The following is a 21,374-nucleotide window of genomic DNA, read 5'->3' on the forward strand; positions in this document are numbered from 1 at the left end:
ACAGAGTTTCAGAGCATTAAAACATTCAGACATGCAGATCCTACTACTCACACTACAATGCAACCAAACTACATTTCATATACCTTTTGTTTATTTCTTCCGATGACTAAGGGAGGGAAAGGAAGGGAGGGAAGGAAGGAAGGGATTAATGCCTGTTATAAAATATCCTTGGCACAAAAGTTACAAGATGCCATTAATGGGCGCTGCCTGGCCAAATGTTGTATCAGCACAGATAAGCTAAGATGCCTGAACATCGCAGGAGGACCGCGTCCATCCATGCATCTGCAAATGTCGTGAGTTCATGAAAGCAGATCTTTCCTGCCTTCCTCCAGCAACCATATGCAGCTCCCCAAAAGCTGTTACGGAGGACTGGGGTCCCTCTGGAGCAATATGTCATGCAGGAGGGGAGAGGAGACTGCAGCAAGAAGCAGCCAAAATTGCCCTCCTTCCCTCCAGAACAAGCTTTAGCTCTGTGTGGAGGGTGATTTTGGCTGAATCCTCTTTCTTTCTGAACCCCACCCTCCTAATGCCACGTGGCACATTGTTCTCATAACTGCACATGACATGAGTTTTAAGATCCCATCCACACACACCTCTCAATTCTAATTTCATATTTCCTTCAATAATTCACAAACGACCAGTCTCTTAGACTGAGAATTATTTAGAGGAAATGAGTCTGCACAATTTTCTCCACCTGCAATGATCCTGGGAGTGTGCTCTTTGGTTTGTTAGGGAAAGCCTTGTATACATGTGTGAGTTTCCCAACAGGCCAAATAACATATGCCGTCCTGATCATTTCAGGTCAGGAAATGAGCAGGGGGGCAAAGCTGAAGCAGACATGTCAGTCACAATATGTATAAGACATTGTATGCGCAGGAACTGAGGAGAAACAGTAAGTCCCAGGTGACTGTTGCACTCTGAGCCTAGGATGCAACCCCTGGACTCAACACATGATTACGCCAAAAACATTCTCCTGGCAGTTAGGATCTAATTTCTTTCTTCACATGTCTAAATATATATTTTTTAAAAACTTCATTCATAATAAAGTGAAGAAAACAAGAGTAGATATTTTAATATTTCTATTAGAGCTGCGAGGTGTAATCTATAGATTAATCAGCTAAAACTTTTGGCCCCGATCCCAGAGAATGTTAATTGAGTTTAAATCCCACTGAAATCAGGAAGGTTTAAACTTCGACCAATTTCAATAGGAATAAAGTATTGCCAACATTCTCCAGACTGCAGCTTTAGTAGGTTAACTGGCATGGCCCAATTTTGATTAGTGGGGCTGCAAATTAAAGTCTCGCATATTTATTCTTGTGACTGGTGTTATTCAAGGACTATGAATAAAATGAAATGAGGGACAGATTTTGTTACTACATTTCTGCAATACCTCAGAAAAGCACCTATACAATAGTAGCTAGCATTTATAATATGATGTCATTGTTTGAAGTGCTTCAAATTATCATGCTGTAGGTTTGCCAACTGGCCTGGAGAAAAAATTTCCTGCTTCTTTAGTAGAGGCTTAATAGGATATTATTGACAAGGTGATGTTATTTACCTCCTTGATGTGAAAAGTTTCAGTTGCCCACTTCCACACATTAAACCTCTGTTAAATGTACGATATTTTTCTGCAGGGCAGTTGGCAATCCTTATCATGTAAGCCAATATTATTATTAAAGATAAGGAGGATGAACCAAGAGAAAATAATGACTAAGTAAGTTTGTGGCGAAGGCAAAATTTGACCACAGTTCATCCTCTTAGCCTCTGGGCATGGCTATGTATACACCAGATATATCATCATGTACTAAACATACTGAATAGGTATACATATACTTGATAAGTACATATATTTAAATATGATTAATTGATTAACTGATCCGTTAAATGCAGAAATTAATCAATTAAAATTCATTACAAATTTATACACTGTCTGGTCCCTAGGTGGCTATGGTATTCTGCCACAACTGGTGTATTCATATTACAGCTCAGATTGTCTTAATGGCTTCGTGGGGGGAGTTTGTAACAGCCTTTGTAGTTATGTGTACTTTAAAGGAGTAGGATAGACTACTGGAATCTCATGTTGCAAAAACTAATATATTCCCAAATTTGCAGGTTAAGAAGCAATGAGAAACTGCATTTAGTAGTGAATGTATTCGTAGGAGGCCCACAACTAGTGCAATTCTCAAAGTTTCTTGATCACTGAAGTCCAACTCAATTTCCTATATTAAGACAAATATATGAGGCAACTTAAGGAGCTTCTCAATAAAGCTCAGCTCCTTCTACACTCCAATGCTCCTATAGTCTATATACCATCAAAATAACATCTATGTAGCATGAACAGAAAAAGAGGAAGTGGCTTTCTATTACCACAGCAAAAAGTGGCTTTCCACCACCATGTTGAAGTTTGATGATTCTTAAACTGTGGGCCATGGACCACTGGCGACCTCTGGTCTATTTTCAGGTGGTTTGCAAGGTCAAGTAACTGAGGAAAACTTTGAACCATAGGAGGTTTTCTGTTATGTTATCACAGGTTGTTGATAAAGAGACAATCACTGAAAGTCTAATTTATATACTTTCCCCTCCCAGCTACGAAATATTATGAAACATTTTATCAGCATTAATTTTATTTTGTACTTACGCTTAGGAAAACAAAATCATCCATTTCTTCAGTTTCTTTTATGATTGTCTCCAAAGTCTCTTTTGCTGTATCCATATATTCTTGAAAAATAACCATCTGTTCATAGAGGTACTCCATTTTTGTGTTCTTTATTTCTTCAAACCTCTGTGCCTTTTGGTCATGGTGTTCTAGCACCGTCTTGACAATGTTTTCATTTTGCACTTCCAAAAGCTGTTCCTTTCCTTTACAGTTTTCCTAGACCAAAATATATTTTCCACATTTTGGAAACATAAAAATTGATTGGTAAAATTCCTGATCTCGGTTCATTTCAGAGCCACTTTCCTCAGATCTTGCCTTTCAGCACATGGAAGGTGCTATCTATGAAACTGTGTTTAAACTCATTAGCGTGCTGCAAAACAAGCTGTAGTGTGCTTTGAAAAATTAAGCCACCATGTTGAAAAATTAAGGCACAATCATCACTCTGGGCACTGAAGCAAGAAAATCCCATAGGGCATTGTTTCCTCATTCTGTCTTTTCCCAACTCCCTTATAAACACCACCCCCACCTCCGCAAACCACTGTGGTCATCTTCAGAAGCCCTTCTTTGGGAGCTGCTTCCACCTTCTAAGATTAGGCCAGTGGGGCAACCCAGGAGAGGGCCTTCTCAATAGTGGCACCAAAACTCTAGAACTCTCTTCCCAGGGAGATTCACTTGTCCCCTTCTGCTGCTGCCCTCTGCCACTGGGTGAAGACTTTTTTGTCTTACTTGGCATTGCCTTAGTGATCCCTCCTCCCTCCATAATATTTTAATTATTGTTGAAGGGTTGGATTGGAGGGTTGACTGTATGGCATAATAACTTGCTGAAGTCCCTCCCCTCCCCAAACCCTGCCCTATCCAGGCTCTACCCACAAAATCTCCAGGAATTTCCCAATCTGGAGCTGGCAGCCCTAATTTTAACTGTCATTTTTATCTTTGGTATTCATTTTAAACTCTGGTTTTAAACTGTTTCAATTATGTATTTGTGTGCTGGATGTTAATGGTTTTTAAGATCGGACTTTAACTTGCATGTTTTAATGTGTTAGATGCCTTGGTGACCCTGTGAGGGCAAAAGGGCAGGGTAGAAATCTCATTAATAAGGAAATTGTTAATAAATATATCCATATGGATATTAGCTCAAGAGAGGAGGTAAGGATGTACTTGGATTCCTTGGTGCAACCTGTACTACAAAGGACTCATGGGAAAATCCTGGGAACATCACCATTGCCCAGAATATACAGTTTAGTTCCTTAATGCTGATTGGTTGAACATAGGTGGACTGCTGGGAGGCAATATGTAAATATCTTTTTGAGTGCAAGAATGATATTTGCTCAATTTTTAAACCAGAAAAAAATGTGTCCATAAAAAAAAACGTTCAGAGACATTGATTTAAACATTACTGACATCAGTATTATAAAAATCTAGGTAAAAACTTTGATTTAAATTTTGTGTATAAATTGATTTCCCCTCAGTTAATGTTCACTCATGTCATCCAACTTCTTAGACTCCTGAAAAGGTCATTCATGTTGAAATATTTTAATACTGGGTAAATGCAGGATAGTTAGCAAAAAACCTTATCTTGTGTAGAAAGAAAACGTACGCTACTTTCTAATGAGCAATTATTTTTAAAAGTCATGAATGTTTAGGCGTAAACTTTGGAACAAACTAAAGGCATTGAGAATGAGAAGAGAATGTAGCTATCATAGTTACCTCAAGAGTATTGAAAAGGGCCTCTATTTCACTGACAAATCCTTCAATCTTCAGAGACCGTTCTTGTAAAACATCTAGGAATCCATCCAATTGACCCTAAAATGCAAAACTATTAAATATCATTTTTTTAAAAGGCTAGAGAAAATGTTGGTTTCCAATTGTTGTATACACTAGATATGGAAAAAAAACTTCACAAAGCAATCCTGTGCCTCAGTACTTTCACAGTGCAAGGATTAGGCCTGCCCGCCTGCCAGCGTCCCACAGACAGATCCTGAATCATCTATTGGGGATCGATGTACTACATTTTAATTGACATTGACATTCAGTTGAGGAAGCTTTATTGGAACACAAACCACATGGTAGGATTGGGGGAAAGTACAGATACTTGTTAGAGAACTAAAAGAGGTACTAAGTTCCATTAAAAAAATGTAATGAGAGGCATTGTGGGATTTTTTCTACAACTTCAAGTAAAATTTTATTTAGCAATGAAAACTTTCAATGATTTAATCTGATTAATTCTCTAATCGTGTATTTGGGTAATAAATGGAAGCAAATTTTAACTTTAGACAGGTGAGAAAGAAAGACGCACTTTTTAAAAAGCTACCTTGACTCCAGCATATTACTTTAAGAGGAAAAAGAAAATAAACCATTAAAGATAGTAGTAGCTAGAGATGGGCACGAACCAAAATACAACCAAAGGTCAGCGCGAACCGGGCCGGTTCATGGTTCCCAAACTGGTGGTTCGTCAGAGCCCATTTCTGATGAACTGCCACAAACTTTAGGTCGGTTCGTTTTTCAGTTCGTCACTGCAGACAGCTTTGCGCCGATCAATCAATTTCCTAGGTAATGGGGAATGGGCTTTCTGCAGACCTTCTGCTGACCTGGAAGTGGTGATTTTCTGGCCCGAAAGCGATGTTTTCACGAACCAAACAAACCGGTTTGTGAACCAGGGCAGGTTCATGAACGTTTGTGGTTCGTTAAACATGACAAACCACAAACTGCATGGTTTGGTTTTTTTCTGGTTCATGCCCATCTCTAGTAGTAGCTTTTGTTTATTAATGCACTCAGATTAACATTTTGATAAAGTGCATATTTATTGATATGTAATTAAGCAGTTGAGAGGGAAGGTGGCATAGTATATCCAGATCTCAGAGGCTAAGCAGGGTTAGTACTTGGATGGGGGACCACCGAGGAAGACCCTGCAGAGGAAGGCAATTATCAACCCACCTCTGCTTCTCGCTTACCTTCATAGCCCCTTGCTGAGGTCGCCATAAGTTGATTGCGACTTGACAGCACATAGCTACCTAATTAAGCAGTCAGTTAATTTATATAAAACTAAGGTCAGAATCTCCAAAAACCTAAGCTTACTTGCAAGACACACAGTGGTAAGACAGCAAGTCACTTTCTAATAGAGTTGCCAGCCACCTGGAGAAAAGAAAATGTCCTGCCTCTTTAAAAAGGCTTAATTTGTAGAAATGGGCAGGCAAAACTTTTCATGGCATGGAGGCAAATAGCATCACCTGGTACATAATATCTCATTAAGAGTTCATTAAGGGGACAGCACAATTTTTCTCCAGGCTGTTGGCAGCTCTCCTTTTCAGACACTTGTGTCACATGAAGTACCACTTCCGAGAGTTCACTCACCTTCAGGAATGGTTTTTCAGAGCTGGGGTCATGTAGGGTGCGAAGGGCTTGTAGAAATAAATGCTCATGTCACATGCAGCCATTATCATTTGGGCCTGCCTGTTGCGTGTCATGCCCCACGCCTTGACAGCTAGTGTGGTGTAGTGGTATAGTGTAGGATCTGAGAGACTGCGGTTCAAATCTCTACTCTGCCAAAAAAGCCTGCTGGATGACCTTGGGCCAGTCACACACTCACAGCCCAACCTACCTCACAGAATTGTTGTGAAGATAAAATGGAAAAGAGGAGAATGTTGTAAGTTGCTTGGGGCCCCTATTGGACAGGAAAGCATGGGATTGACATCAATAAATGACTTCTTCTGAAAGTAAAGGGATTCAATGTGTTGTGGATGGGATTGGGGTGGGGTTTTTTGCTTTTCCTGATCCCCTGAGGCGCTCTTCAAAGGTTAGAAAAGACTGGGCTCTTCAAATAATAGAGACAACAGTCATGAGTTATGCAGTAGTGCTCCTTGACCTTCTTCTGGAGTACGTGGCCATCTGTTCATAAGCTGTCTGTGTTTCATAAACACCCTTGCCGCTAATCAGATTTCTATATACCGAAATGAAGGTTAAAAAACAAGGCTGGAAATTAGTTTGGGTGACATCTATGGATTTTAAAATGTATGCTAAATGGCCACATTAAATTGAGAGTGCACATCCACACGCAGGGGAAAAAATCATTCTGTATTTCCAAGGTGAACTTGTGTTGTGCAGGGAAATGTTAACCCCCCTCGGCATGTGCGCACACACACACACAATACAACAGCCACTAAGCATATTGCACCGCTGGCAACGCTGAAGTGGCAAGGATTCTGTTCTCTGAGTGCCTCCTAGAAAAACACAAATAAGAATAGCAGAAACCGTACAGGGAAAAAAGTTTGCCAAGTGAAAGTCACATGGAGTCAAGTCTACTTCATATTTAGATATCTTTTTTGGCTCTCGCTGCAAGTCACTGAGCCAAGAGATGATGTCATGGGACATGCTCATCCTTGGAGCAAGTCCTTGGACTTTGAAGAATCCACTCTAGGGATGAAACTAAAGCACATGACTCATATTCTTAGTAACTGATTACCATTCACAGTTGTTGCATTAAGCTGTATTTACTGAGAAGTTATCAAACTCTATTAAAAATCAATGGGAAATTTATAATCAACATCAACGGGAATCCAATCCATATTTTAAGGGTTGCCCATGGGAATAACAAAGCTTGGTAGCTACCATGAGATAGTTCCTCAGCCTCCATTTCCTTGATCTAGCCTAGCCTAGCCTGCCTCACAGGAATGTTGTAAGGATTTGCAAGCTAATCAAGATGAAATGCTTGGTGAGCCCCCAGAAAGCACTGCATGAATGCAAAGTAAATTCTGTAAATATTCGATTTTGTAAATATTTTCAAGGCCTCATTACTATGACTTATTCTTTACTACCAGATAAAACTCTCACGTTAACACCCATTTCAAAAGTAATAGTCTGGGCTCAAAGAGCTGTGCCCAGGGGCTTAGGCAGGCCCCATTTGGGTCTTATTCTCATTTTTAAATGAAATGCAGGTCTCTAGGATGCCATAGTACAAATTTGTTTGGGCAGGATCCAACCATTTCAAAAGCAGTTTGCCACATAAAATACGAGATGCTGTTCAAAAAAGTCAAGCCCAAAGTTCTCTTCATCACAAGACACTAGTAGCATTCCAGTTAACAGTATTCCAAAGAGAGACCCAAGATGTGGATCTCATGAAGAGATATTACTTTGGTGCATAATTAACTCATGGAACTCACAGCCACAAGTCTTAATGAGGACCACCAGCTTAGATGTCTTTAAAAGCTCTAATCGATTCAACCATTTCTTTTGGTACAGTCCTCATTAATATTGTTAAGCTTAATCCCAACGAAATGGAGAGGCTTTGTGGGATAGGGTAGCCAGTTCATCCCACTGGAAAATGAGCATGATGGAGGAGAGAGGAGAGGAGTCACTCTCATTGCACTCATTTTCCAACGGGACGAAGGAAGGAGCCAGGGTGCATGCGCATTGAAAATGAAACCTGCCTCCAAAGGGGCTGTTTTCACTCAGCATGCATCAGGATTCCTCTGCGGAGAGGGAGCACATGCATTCACTTCTCCTCACCCCCGTGCTTCTCTCCCTGCTGGCCAGGTGAGCAGGGGGTGTCAGGTGGGGGCAAGGGATCCCCTGCCCAGGCAGGGTAACGGAAGCCTATTGTGAGGACAAGGTTTGACCCAGGAATGGCGATGTCTCCTGTTCTGGATGGGTTTGCACTCTAAAGGAGCAGGTTTGTAGCTTGGGATGCTGCTGGGCTCAAGCTACCACCTGTTTATCGTGTTGCATAAACAGGTGGTAGCAGTGGCCAGGATGCCTTTCACCAACTCCACCTGGTGAGCCAGCTGCAGCTGTTCCTGGGCAAAAAAGATCTTGCCATTATGCTGCAAGCCCTGATAACATCTAGATTAGATTACTGCAACACGCTCTGTGTAGGGCTGCCCTTAAAGACTATCTGGAAGTTGCAATTGGTACAGAATGCTGTGGCCAGGGTGCTGACTGGAGTGAGTGGTAGGGATCATATCACTCCAGTTTTGTTCCACTGGCTCCCAATTTGCTTCCAGGACCAATTTGAGGTGACAGTATTGACTTTTAAAGCCCTATACAGTTTTGGATCAGCATACCTTAAGAACTGCCTTCTCCCATATGAACTTACCCATCTACTCCAGTCATCTTCAGAGGCCTTGCTTAGCGTGGCCCCACCAGCTGAATCTAAATAGGCAGTAACCCAAGAAAGGGATTTCTCATGCCACTGACATTTTGGAATTCCCTCCCAAGGGAGATTCACATTTCTCCCTCGGTCTTTGTCTTCTGCCAGCAGGTGAAGCTTCCCGAAGCATTACGAATCATTTACTGATGGAGCAGCAGAGGAAGAGACTATTAAATTTATCTCTTGCTTTGCAAGCTTCTGTTGTTGGAATAGACAGAACTTTAGTCTGATCCAGCAAATCTTTTCTTATGGAGAATGCACATTCAGTATAGATAACTAAACGTTTATTTCAGTACAGAATCACGGTTCTGTTTCAAAGTTAATGCTGGTTGCAAAAGCAGTGATCTTGAAGGACATTGTGTTTCTAACTTGTGATGGGGTTCAGTTGACCCTGGGGGTTATACTGGACGCAGCACTGCTGCTAGGGAAGCAAATAAATGCAGCTGCAGAAAAGGCCTTCTCACAACTCAAAACTAGCATGAAAGATGGCCCCCCGACCTTGACATGGCTGATCTGGCCACCTGGATTCATGGCACGGTAATAGCAAGACTAGACTATTGTAATGCACTCTATATAGGTCTCCCCTCAAAGTTGACTTGGAAACTCCAACTGGTGCAGATGCAGAACACTGCAGCTCATTTACTCTCAGAAGCTAGATACAGCATGCATATCACTCCCATTCTGCAGTCACTCCAATGGCTTCCCTTTAGTTACTGGGCTCAGTTCAAGGCCATGACCATCACATTCAAAGCTCTTCATGACATTGCCCCCTCATATGTGCAAAGGCGTCTCCCCCTGTGTTCTGCCACAGCAGCTTCGCTCATCTGAAGAGGGCCTTCTGCAGAGACTGCCGTGCAGTTGGGCAAAAACAACAGCTGGCCGCACACATGTTTTCTCTGTGCTAGCCCCCACCTTGTGGAATGGCCTTCCTGAGGAGGTCGGGAAAAGCTCCCACTCTCTTGGCTTTCTGCAAACTATGCAAAACTAAATTATTCAAGAGGACTTCCCACCCAGATTACAGGGCTGTGTCATAAGAAATAGCTCAGGGAGATGTCTTGGTAGGGTCTAGATAGTTTCCATGTTGCTAAATATGCCATGTAAGTTAGTTATGCTTTGTTTCAGAAACATTTCATTTCTGTGTTCAGCTTTATGCTTGTTTTAAATATTTTCTGCCATCATACCCTTTTATATTTCTTTCCCTAGATGTCCTGATTGTTGTTCATTATTGTACTTTGCTCAGTGGATGTTCTAGCTGTTAATTATATTGTATTTCACTTGCCCTGTGGAATCTACGTTGGATTTCAGTGAGAAAGGCAGACTAACAACAACAATAACAATAACGTCTAGAAAAAATAATGCACAGGGCAGTAGTAAGCAGAGTTAGATACTCCCAGTACAAAAATTCACTGAATTGAAATCATATTATGTTTTATTTTGTAAGCCATCTTGGGCAGGTTCCCTGAAAAGGGAGCATAAAAACTAAATAAATAAAAAGATACATAAAGTAAGTCTGTGCAAGCTTTTAAAGTGGCAGAAAATTAATAAGGCACTGTCAAAACAAAGATAAGCATGCTTTATGAAATGAAATGAGACTCAGAGCTACTGATTTCAGTAGAACTATATCCTAGTAAATATGCTTAGGATTTCTATCTTATTACAGCATTAATTATGGGACTCCAAAAGTGTTAACTCTAAGTTAGCATCTTTGCATTTTCTTGATTAGATTTGAAATTTGCTTCATTACATTTTAAACTGTGTTTCCTTCATTTCATGGTCCCACGAATCCACTGTGTTTTGGTTTTTTTACCCCATACAAAAAGAGTACATAGTGGGAATCCACGCAGAGCACCTAAACGAGTGGGCTCTATTTTGCAGAACCTTATGCTGGAATTACTTTTTGGGTCTTTAAGTTGCCTCAGGATGTCTCTTTATTTTTGCTGCAACAGACTTACATGGCTGGGATGCTCACGTTACAGGTATGCATTTTAAAACGGTGCTTACAGCCCTGCCAAAAGAGCTATTGAGAAAATTATAGCAACATATTCAACAGATAACAAAACAGGTAACAGTTTTAAAAGATCAGCTTCTGCTCCAAAATATTTCAGCAGGGTTTAGTAGATAGAGTGTCAGACTAGGATCTGGGTTCAAATCCACACTCCGCCATGGAAATGCAGTGGGTGACCTTGGGCAAGTTACTGTCTCTAAGCCTAACCCACCTCATAGGGTTGTTGTTGTCAGGAAAAAATGGAGGAAAGTAGAACCACCTTGTATGCCACTTTGGGCCCCAACTGAATCCAAATATCATGGTAAGTGCAGCTTTTATTAAGTCTCTAACAATTATTTGCTCTTCTGCGGAGCTTGCGTATATTCCAGTGAAGCATCCTCAACCAACTATCAATGCCAAATGAGAACACAGTGGGAATGCTGGGCAGAAATTCTAAAATGTTAGCCACTTACCTTTAATTCAGTCACACCTGTGTCCAAGTTTGTCACACTATGGTCTTTATGCTCTCCCCAAAGCTTGCCATCAGCAGATATGGGACATTTGCACTCACAGCAATAGTTCTCTAATTGTGCCAGCTCTGTTTTTCTCAGCAGAACCTCACTTTCTGTAACATTCTTTGGTAGCTTTTCTAGACCCATCAACTCTTCTTCTTCAGCATACGTATTGGCTTCTTTTTCACTTACAAATTCACAACTATCGCTAATGTGCTCTAAAGATTTCCTGTCGCCAAACAGCAGCTCTTCATGAGCTACCTCTGAGGGTGTTTCTTCTTGAAAAACATCATCTTGTGTAACCATTTCATATTCCATGAGCTCAGCCAGATCGTCATCATCACTGTATTCTTCCTCTTTTATTGAGTATAATGGATAAGATTCAAAATCATGAGACAAAAGTGTGAAGTCAAATTCCCCAAATGCTTTCTCAGATTTTGCTTCAGATGCTGAAAGTTGTTGGCTTGTATCTTCTCTGTTGTGCTTAGCGAGATCACTGGCAATATTTTCTCCAACACTTTTTTCATAAGGTTGATCTTCAAGGTCCCAAGATGACAGATGTTCATGATTTAAAGCATATGTGCCTTGTGCCATAGGCTCAAGGACTGAAACGAACTGTTCTTCACTTTGAGGGCTAACATGGTGGCATGCTTCATGAAACTGAGCACCTTCTTCAACAGGTTTTCTTACCATGTCATTATCTACTACACCATCTTCTGTTATTTCAGATGGCTGGGTTTGGTCAGTTGCAAGACAAGTAACATCTTTTGATTCATCTTGCACGAAGGCTTCCTTTTGATAAACACTTGCTGCATAATCCAGTATTGGACTAGACTCCTCATCGCTCGTTTCCTCTGGCAACACCTGGCTTGTTTCTGAAGAGGGGGATTCTTCTACTCTGTCCTGACTGCTCTCATCACTGGTTGCACCTGTGAGATAGGACCTTCCTCCAAAGGGTATTGCATGTGTTGGCTTACAAGTCACAGCTCTTACATAATTTGCAATCTCTGCTGGCCCCGCTGTCAAGCCATCATTCATCCCCTTAACAATTTCTCTTGATGACAAGAGTCCTGCTTGAGCAGTTGCTTCAGCTGGAATGCAAACAGACTCACATTCTTTTTTATGTGATTCATATGCACCTTGCAAGACTCTTGGTTCTTCTTTAACATGCTGGTTCTTCAGAACTTTTTCCGCTTGGGAATCTTCCAAGTTATTTGAACTATCATCTTTAGGGATGCCTCTTTCAAAGTAAGGTGCAATTTCATCATCTGGGGCATCAAGTTTTCTATGAAAAGGCACATCAGTATCCTTAATGTTTTCATCAGATGGATATTTACAGCGATCTTCCTCTGCTTTTTCATACAGATCCCTGTTCCAAGATGCCTCAGCGGACTGCCCTGCTATAAGCTGAGGGTCAACTGTAGTGTTTGGGAAGGGGGTTAATGGAGGTTGGGATAAGATGCCTTTTTCAGTGTTAAATAAAGGCACACCTACTAAGTTCAGTTCCTCCTCTATATTTTTATCATTTTTCTTAACAGAATCAAGCCGTTTATCTTCATTTAATACCTTTGAAATGTCTTTGTGAGTTGTTACTTTTTCTTTCCTTATCACACCATTAAAAGTTTCATCCAGTTTGCTTTCTAGTAAAGAAAACTCTAAAATATTTTCTAAGCTTGCAGCTGGAGATGTGGTTTCCTCAGCATTTTCCTTTGTAATATCAACTGGCCTCTGCTCTACTTGATCAGATTGCTCTTTTCCTGTTTGGGTGAAGGAGCTGTTGTCAGTCATGGTATGCTTTCCAAAATAATCCAAACCAGCGGCATTTAAAATACCATCATTTTCGTTTTCTGGAACAGTTAAAATTTCCTTTTCATTATTTATACTACCCTGAACATCTGTTTCTCTAACAAGTTCTTTTAATTCACTTTCTTTATTTTCAAAGTTGGCTGTTTTTAAGCTGTCTGAAGTTTTTGTACCTGGTTTACATGTTGAAGTTCTCTGATCAACAATTGAATTTTCAATTAGATGAAACGGTTTGGTTTTCAGGGTGGAAACCGTTTCCAAATCTTTTAATTTCTCCGGCATGTGCGTATCTTCTTCTTTATCAACTGAAGAAGCAAGTGGAGGGATATCAAGATTCCCTGTCTCATGATCTTCAGGATTACTGGATGCGTCTTTTCCTTGATCAAGTTCTGGAGTAGCTGTGCTATTTTTTCTTGGTTTTTCATTATCTTTTAATTCCTTCTCTTTTTGTAAGTAGTTTTCAGGCTCTTCCCAAGTTATGTTTGTCTGAGGTAAATGCTTTATGTCTTCACTTTCTGAAATATTTTCAGTGCTGATTACAATAGACTTACTGGTAGTTTGATCAGAGTCTGCTGACCATGGCTGAGTATCATTCATTGGTTCTTGTAGTACAATATCAGAAGGCTCATTCAAGATTAAGTTAGGTATTATGGGAATATTACAGATATTTTCTCTGTTATCTTGGTCAGTAACCTCTGCTTGAAGTTCACGAGAAAGCTGTTCTGTTTCAAACTCTGTCTGAGAAGACTGAATTTCCTTCTTAATTGCGACATCAGTCTCAAGAGTCCAGGCTGAACCACTTTTGGATCCCTCTACCAACAGATCAGGTTCTTTGAAAGGAAGTTGAGTCTCTCGATTCTCTTCTTTTGCAGTCTTAAGAAAAGAAGTTTGCATTTCTTTTGCCTCAGAAAGGAGGAATGCAGCAATGGACAACGGCTCTTCTGTTGCCAGTGTCTCAGGACAAGGCTGGACTTCTGGCTTTTTAGCTTTTTCAGTAAAATCCATCAAAGCAGAGTTTGATTGTCCCAGTACCGCTGAAACAGAGGCTTCTGGGGAATGTGAACAAATTCCTTGCTTCTCCATTATATCGGTGAGGAGTGATGAAGCCAGTTGATTGTAGTCTAACTCTTCAGCTTCAAGCCTTGGTAGCTGGATTTCTTTTTTCTGTGCTTCATCCGTAGATTCTGATGACTTAGAAACTCCAAAATCCACTTCTGCAGTTTTAGGCAAGTAGCCCTGAAACTCCAGTGTGCCCTTCTCACTAGCAGGCTGGGATAAATCTTGAACAGCTGCAGATGAACAAAGCTGAATTGTTTCCCTCTCCATTTCTTTTGTTGGCTGCAATATATCTGTGTGTTCTGACTCCTGTTGCAAAACTGGCGACTGTAGGAACTTTGAATGTTCAGTCTCCAAAGCTATCCTCTCTTGGTTACCTCTTTCCTCCTTGTGATACAATAATTCCTGGTATACAGGTGCTGACTGAACAGTGGAAAGTAAATGTTGAGGTATCTCCTGCTTGCTGATCCCTTTATTAGAATTCAATAATGTCCTGCCTTCTAGCTCCAGCTGTGCTGTTACAGGGCAGCATAGCTGGATAGCCTCATTCTTTCTCTCAGACTGTGTAGTAGAAAGTAAATGAGATTGATCATCTTCTGCATCTTCTTCTTCAGCAGCCAGTTGCTTTGACTCTTTAGTCAGCAGAGAATGAGACCAATTCTGTTCTTCTGCTGTATCAACAACAAACGGCAAAGAAGTTTCTTTTGAAAGGCACTCTTCAGAAACTAGGGGGAAAGAAGTAGCTATTTCTTTTACTGCTTCAGAAGCAAAATCTTCTAATATAGACTTTGATTCTTCGGACATAATTTTTACAACCCCAGATGAATGAAGGGGCTCTTCCTTTGTTTCACCCTTGAGGAAGGCTGTAATGGACACCAGCTCCTCTGGAAATGTTTCTGGTTTTTCAGGGGAAAGGGATTGATTTTCTTCTTTCTCTTCTTTTTTATTATGATCTGACAAAAGAAAATATGATTGTTCTGGAGGTAGGACAGAGCTTACTAGAGACTGTGTGTCACCTACAAAGAATGATGAAATCATCGGAGATTGTTTGGAAGCCTCATTAGATGAATACCTTTGACTTCCTTGTGGTTCAGGGGCAGCAGTAGATGTTGGAGTTACAGATGAATAATGTTCAGCTTCTTTTCCTTCTGCATCTGATAAAATTAGATGGTCCTGGTCAGACCTTGGAGTCACAAATCTGTCTCCTTCCTCAGCACCTAACGCTGGTAAAGGCACATCAAAATCTTTTCTTGATTCAGACACAGATTCCAATACCTGCACATAGGATGGCTCCAATTTTGCAACTGCAGCCTGAGTAAGTTGCTTTGCCACATGTTCCAATTCAGGTGCTTCAATGTCACATGTCATTGCTTCAGAGTTTGGTGTATATAACAATCTTGAATCTGGGGCTGCTGGCCTTGTTGAAAAGTTGACATTATCTTGTAGATCTGCTGAACAAACTGTCTCAGATAAATCTTCTGCACTTGCAGGCGAATGAAGCTGGATTCCATTTATCACCATTTCTTCCACTGAGTGTGAAATATTTGATTCCTTTTGAAGACTTATAGATGATAGTAGATGAGGAGTTTCTTCCATCTCCAATGGTACTCTCTCTTGCTTTTCTGGCATATGCACAGGACACAATGAATCTGGGTGTGAAGGTTCAGCAATGGATTGGTGCATAATATTATCATCTGCTTCATCAAAACAACTCAGTGCAATTGTTGGTTCCATCTCCAGCTGGGATGGTATCGAGTTATTTGTTTTAATATTTTGGTTTTCTGTTTCAAATGCAACTGAAGGTTTCATCTCAAGCTGTGTTGTCGTAAACAAATGGTGGCCTCCTTCCTGGCCTTCCTCTCCCATGTGATGTGATGCATCCTGAACTTCAGAATGCAGATTTGTTTTTATAGAAGGAGAGGTATGATTTTCTAACTTTGCTACTTCTTGTAGCCGAACAGATGCTTCAGAAGGAGGTTCAGCAGATAGAGGCAAATCAGGCTGAATTGTCTTATCTTCAGCAACAACAGACTCTCTTGAAAGAGACGCTAATTCTTCAGATGGGGCTTTTGTGGTTGAGTCTGGCTGAATTTCCAGCTTTGTTGCATCAGCATTTTGGATAGCCACAGTGAGAAGTGGCACTTCTGAGCTCAAAGTTGCTTTCTCGGGAGAACACAGAAGATTGTCTTGTGTCTCCATTTGTTCAGCTGGGTATGGTAAAATAGAGTGTGTCTGTTCTGACTGAGGTATTGCAGTTGCTAGTGAAGATGGCTGAGTTTCCTGCTTTTCTACATTGTCAGTAAGAAGAGATGAAATAGGTAGTAGCTGTTCTGAAGTCTTGTCGCATATTTCAGTAGGCGAGTGTGCACGTGCTTCTGTGTCTTCTCTGAGATGTGATCGTTCTGCGTATGCTGTTCCCTGCAGAGTCTTTATGGGTTCAGAAATAACTGGCTGTTCACTTTCCGACTGTACTATCAGTACACTGTGTTGGTGAACTTCTTCACTCTGCGCAGTGGGAATGGGGAGTAACGAATCTAGATGCTGAATTTCTAGCTGTATTGTCTGATTTTCTGCTTTATCTCTTGGATAAGATACTTCTTGAAATTTTGGCTGTAGTGATACAGTAACAGGTGTTTGCATCAGAACATCCTGCTTTTCTAAATTCAATCCCAATTGTTCTGTCTCTTCTTTCTCTGTTTCACCCATAAAATGCGGGATCTGTGGAAGTCCAAAGTGTTCTACACTTTGCTGTTCCTGTATTTCTGTTCTGTGATCTGTAGAAGATAAATCAGGTAATATTTCTACATCTCTAGTCTTTAACTCTTCCACTGAATGCAGCACATGTCGGTGGTCTGGCTCAGTTTCTAACTTTGTGGCTGGTTGTTTCTGTGCATCTGCCTTTAAATATTCTACCTCCAAAGGCTTCATTTCTTGTCTTTCTGTTTCCATAACAGAAGGTGGTGGTTCTGTCTCTTCAGGTGATGTTTCTACCTCTTTGGTCTCTGACTCTTCCACTGAAGGCAGCACACGTCGGTGATCTGGCTGTGTTTCTAACTTTGTGGTTGGTTGTTTCTGTGCATCTGCCTTTAAATATTCTACCTCCAAAGGCTTCATTTCTTGTCTTTCTGTTTCCATAACAGAAGGTGGTGGTTCTGTCTCTTCAGGTGATGTTTCTACCTCTTTGGTCTCTGACTCTTCCACTGAAGGCAGCACACGTCGGTGGTCTGGCTGTGTTTCTAACTTTGTGGCTGGTTGTTTCTGTGCATCTGCCTTTAAATATTCTACCTCCAAAGGCTTCATTTCTTGTCTTTCTGTTTCCATAACAGAAGGTGGTGGTTCTGTCTCTAAAGGTGATGTTTCTACCTCTTTGGTCTCTGACTCTTCCACTGAAGGCAGCACATGTCGGTGATCTGGCTCTGTTTCTAACTTTGTGGTTGGTTGTTTCTGTGCATCTGCCTTTAAATATTCTACCTCCAAAGGCTTCATTTCTTGTTTTTCTGTTTCCATAACAGAAGGTGGTGGTTCTGTCTCTTCAGGTGATGTTTCTACCTCTTTGGTCTCTGACTCTTCCACTGAAGGCAGCACATGTCGGTGATCTGGCTCTGTTTCTAACTTTGTGGCTGGTTGTTTCTGTGCATCTGCCTTTAAATATTCTACCTCCAAAGGCTTCATTTCTTGTTTTTCTGTTTCCATAACAGAAGGTGGTGGTTCTGTCTCTTCAGGTGATGTTTCTACCTCTTTAGTCTCTGACTCTTCCACTGAAGGCAGCACACGTCGGTGGTCTGGCTGTGTTTCTAACTTTGTGGCTGGTTGTTTCTGTGCATCTGCCTTTAAATATTCTACCTCCAACGGCTTCATTTCTTGTTTTTCTGTTTCCATAACGGAAGGTGGTGGTTCTGTCTCTTCAGGTGATGTTTCTACCTCTTTGGTCTCTGACTCTTCCACTGAAGGCAGCACACGTCGGTGGTCTGGCTCTGTTTCTAACTTTGTGGCTGGTTGTTTCTGTGCATCTGCCTTTAAATATTCTACCTCCAAAGGCTTCATTTCTTGTCTTTCTGTTTCCATAACAGAAGGTGGTGGTTCTGCCTCTTCAAGTGAAGACTCTGCAAGTGAATAAGGAGTAATGACTTGCCTCCCAGTTTCTTTAGCAGAATGCAACAAAGCCAAATCTTTCATCTCTAGTTGTGAAGGATGCAGTTCAATATTTTGGCGTCCAGTCTCAGCTGGAAGAGAATGTTCATGTTCCTTCTGAACAGCTTCAGGCTTCATAATATTTGGATACGGTACATCCTGAGCTGCAGATTCTGATAGCACACCTGCAGTTGAATCCATCTGGTTCTCCACTTCACAAATGGCCGGGCATGGCTGAGCTGTTTCCCTGTCTAATGTGGAACTTGGTGCTTCTGAGATATGAGGAACTTCTGTGGCCATTGGGAGGTATTGCTCCATTGTCTGTTTCTCTGTTTCATCAGCAAGGCTGGATGACTTTTCTGACATAACAGAAACTGGATCAGGGAGAAAAGATTTTGCTTTTTTCACCATTTTGTACTGATGATCTGATGGATCGAATCCTGCATGTCCTGACACTGATGTTTGGGTTACAAGTGAATATGATTCATTACCCAGCTTATTGACTTTGTCAGTGAGGGGCATCAGAATGGGTGATGGTTTCTCTTTATTTAAAGTTTCTGACGGAACAGGTTTTCTTGTTTTTCTCTCATCTTTTTTATAGAAAGCAGATACACCAGGCTTTGAAATGTTTGTCTGCACAGGCTTCAGATTATAACGTAGAATTTCCTTCTTGTTATTCTTATCCCTGGTATCTCTTTCAATATGCCTTAAAGATACAGAAATGCCTTGCCTTGAACATATTTTTGGTGGTTCTTTTGGCTTCCTGATGCTATTTGAAGGCAAATCTTTTCCACTCACTCTCCGGAAAATCTTTTTATTTCTCTCTTCTAACACTGCAGTGATCTGCTCAATCCGTGCTCTTACTGTCCCTTTGAGTGGCAACTCACCCTTTTTTTTCAAATTATTTTCTTTTTCTTCTGACAGTGGATTCTCCACATCCTGTGTGATTTGTATCAAATAGTCTTTAATCTTTGATGGTTGTACTTGAAAGGGCCACGAATGTGGATCAGCAGGATCCAGTTCTTTTGTTTCACATGTTACTTGCATGTGCTTTACAGAAAGCGCTTCTTTTTTACTGCCCATGTGTGTATTTTGATTTGGAAATGACGGCATCTGTTCTAATGAGTTACTTGTTTTCTGTGCTGTCTTTTCTTCATCCATGAATTTCCCTGGAGGAGAATCCATGTATGAGTTGTCCATACTATAAATACCAGATGTTGCACTAGTTTCTGAGGCTTGGGATGTGGAACATCGGCTTGAACTGGTCTCCCATGTCAATCCACTGTCTTCACTTTGAACAATATCCATTTCATCAGGTGACTTAGTTTTTCCCCTTCCACTGCTCTGGTTAAGGTTTTTTAAGCTGCTAAGGAAACAAAAGATAAGACTAAATGTTAATCTTCTCAACAACAAAGTAAAAACAAAAAGATTAAGATCAAGCATTAACTTCATGTAGTAAGTATGATTTTATAAAAAGAGTAAAAAAAAAACCTGCTATAAAGTGGTACACAACAGACATAAGTCTTATTCTACTTACATGACCTGAATATTAGATTTAAAGTCTGGGAAATATTCCTTAGTCATCTTGGTGCCAACTCTAGAATGAGTTAATTGGAGGGGGAGGGGACACAATCATCTGGTATGTATGACCTGCCCTTTTCCCTGATGATTTTGAAGGTACGACCAAGCATGCATACCTTAAATGGCCAGCCCTCTGTAGAACCACAATAATACCTCACATGCAAACTCGCCAAGTGAATTGAGCTCAAAACAAGCCACTGCTTCTTCCTGTTTCTGGGAGAAGCAGATTCTGGTTAGCCCCTGTGAAAATTACACAGCTGCTTCCCCTTCCTACCTCCCTATCTTGCTATTAATTGGCTGACTTGACGCAGTCTGAAAGTCACTTCTCCCTCACCAAAGTCTCTGCAAGAAATCCACAAGAAAGCACAGGCGGAAGGGGAGCACTTATTAATTGGATAAAGCTGTTTGTGAGAGAACCTAACCCATTACTTTACTGCAACAATAGCCATCATAGCCGTTGGGGCTTTTTCTAGTAAGCCAATGTCCTGGGAATCTCCCTTTCCTCAGCCCCCACTACTTAGGCAGAGCCTTCTGAACTACTCAGAGTGTGGAAAATGCACTGCCCAGCTCAGCTCAGTCACACGTGTGAAAAGTGCCACCTGTAGGCTTACCAGTTGCCTACTTCTAGCAGGCACACTTCTGCTGGGGATCTGTCTTCCTGCCCCTGCTCCTCAGATCAGCAGGAAAAGGTCCGAGGCCTCAAATGACATTGTGCAATGTGTGATGTCATTTCTACCCCAAACCCTGGATGTGACAAGCATGTAGAGGATGCTCTGGACATCCCCGAAGACTCGATGGTAAATACTATGGAGTTTTTGGGGACAGCCAGACATGTCTCATCTGGGGTTTTGGGCAATGTGACATCACACATTGCTTGATGTCATTTCCACACACATCCCACCTGCCCCTAAAGCTTCCAGAGATGCCAGCCACTTGCCTTAGGCATCTAGTCAGGACAAGTCATGGTGGAGTGGGGCTAGGTGGGCAGGCAAGGAGGACACTATGGCATCTTCCTTCTTCCAGCTGGTTCTTTCCACTTTCCTCTGCCGGGGGTGAGGCTGGGGCAAATTAAGGGGTGGAGCACTTCTGCAGAGCCAGTCTGGCATTCCAGTTCTTCCCTTCTTCACGGTTTCTTTCAACATTTTTCACCAGCCCATAGTCTGACTAGGATAATTTATTTTCAAACAAAGGACAGAATTGCTACTGGGATGTTTGTTGTCACTGCTCATGTCAGAAAATGTCCTCATGGTTCCAGCAGGCCAGGTCTGGTCCTCCAGCAGCTACCCAAATGACTGCCTGGGCCCAGTGCCATAATGAGTAAGGGGCCTGCTTCAAATGAGGTAGTGATTAATTGACAGTCAGGCAGGAGTAATAAGGAAAGGTCTTTATTAAACAAATCTGCTTGCAACCCCTGAACTCTCTCCGCTTCTCTGCTGAGTGACTTCCTGTAGCTCTTCCCTCAGACTCTATTTTCTAGGGTTGCTAAGTCTCCTTACCCTCCCGGTAGAA

General features: G+C 41.3%; 1 protein-coding gene across 3 annotated transcripts in view; it reads right to left on the minus strand.

Annotated features, from left to right (window-relative positions):
• The window catches only part of CMYA5 (cardiomyopathy associated 5), a 71,146-nt gene that overhangs the window by 42,188 nt on the left and 7,584 nt on the right, over nucleotides 1–21,374 (minus strand). For 2 of the 3 annotated variants that reach the window (XM_054986849.1, XM_054986847.1), the window contains exons 2-5: nucleotides 11,256–19,650; nucleotides 4,364–4,459; nucleotides 2,639–2,872; nucleotides 84–106 (exon numbers count right to left, since the gene is read on the minus strand). In XM_054986849.1, the coding sequence (XP_054842824.1) occupies nucleotides 84–106; nucleotides 2,639–2,872; nucleotides 4,364–4,459; nucleotides 11,256–19,592 (8,690 nt within the window). In that variant the 5' untranslated portion in view covers nucleotides 19,593–19,650. The remainder of the gene's footprint in view (nucleotides 1–83; nucleotides 107–2,638; nucleotides 2,873–4,363; nucleotides 4,460–11,255; nucleotides 19,651–21,374) is intronic. The other variant, XM_054986848.1, reaches the window with a different exon arrangement.

This window comes from Eublepharis macularius, chromosome 8 (assembly GCF_028583425.1).
Source record: "Eublepharis macularius isolate TG4126 chromosome 8, MPM_Emac_v1.0, whole genome shotgun sequence".
Classification (NCBI taxonomy): Eukaryota; Metazoa; Chordata; class Lepidosauria; order Squamata; family Eublepharidae; genus Eublepharis; species Eublepharis macularius.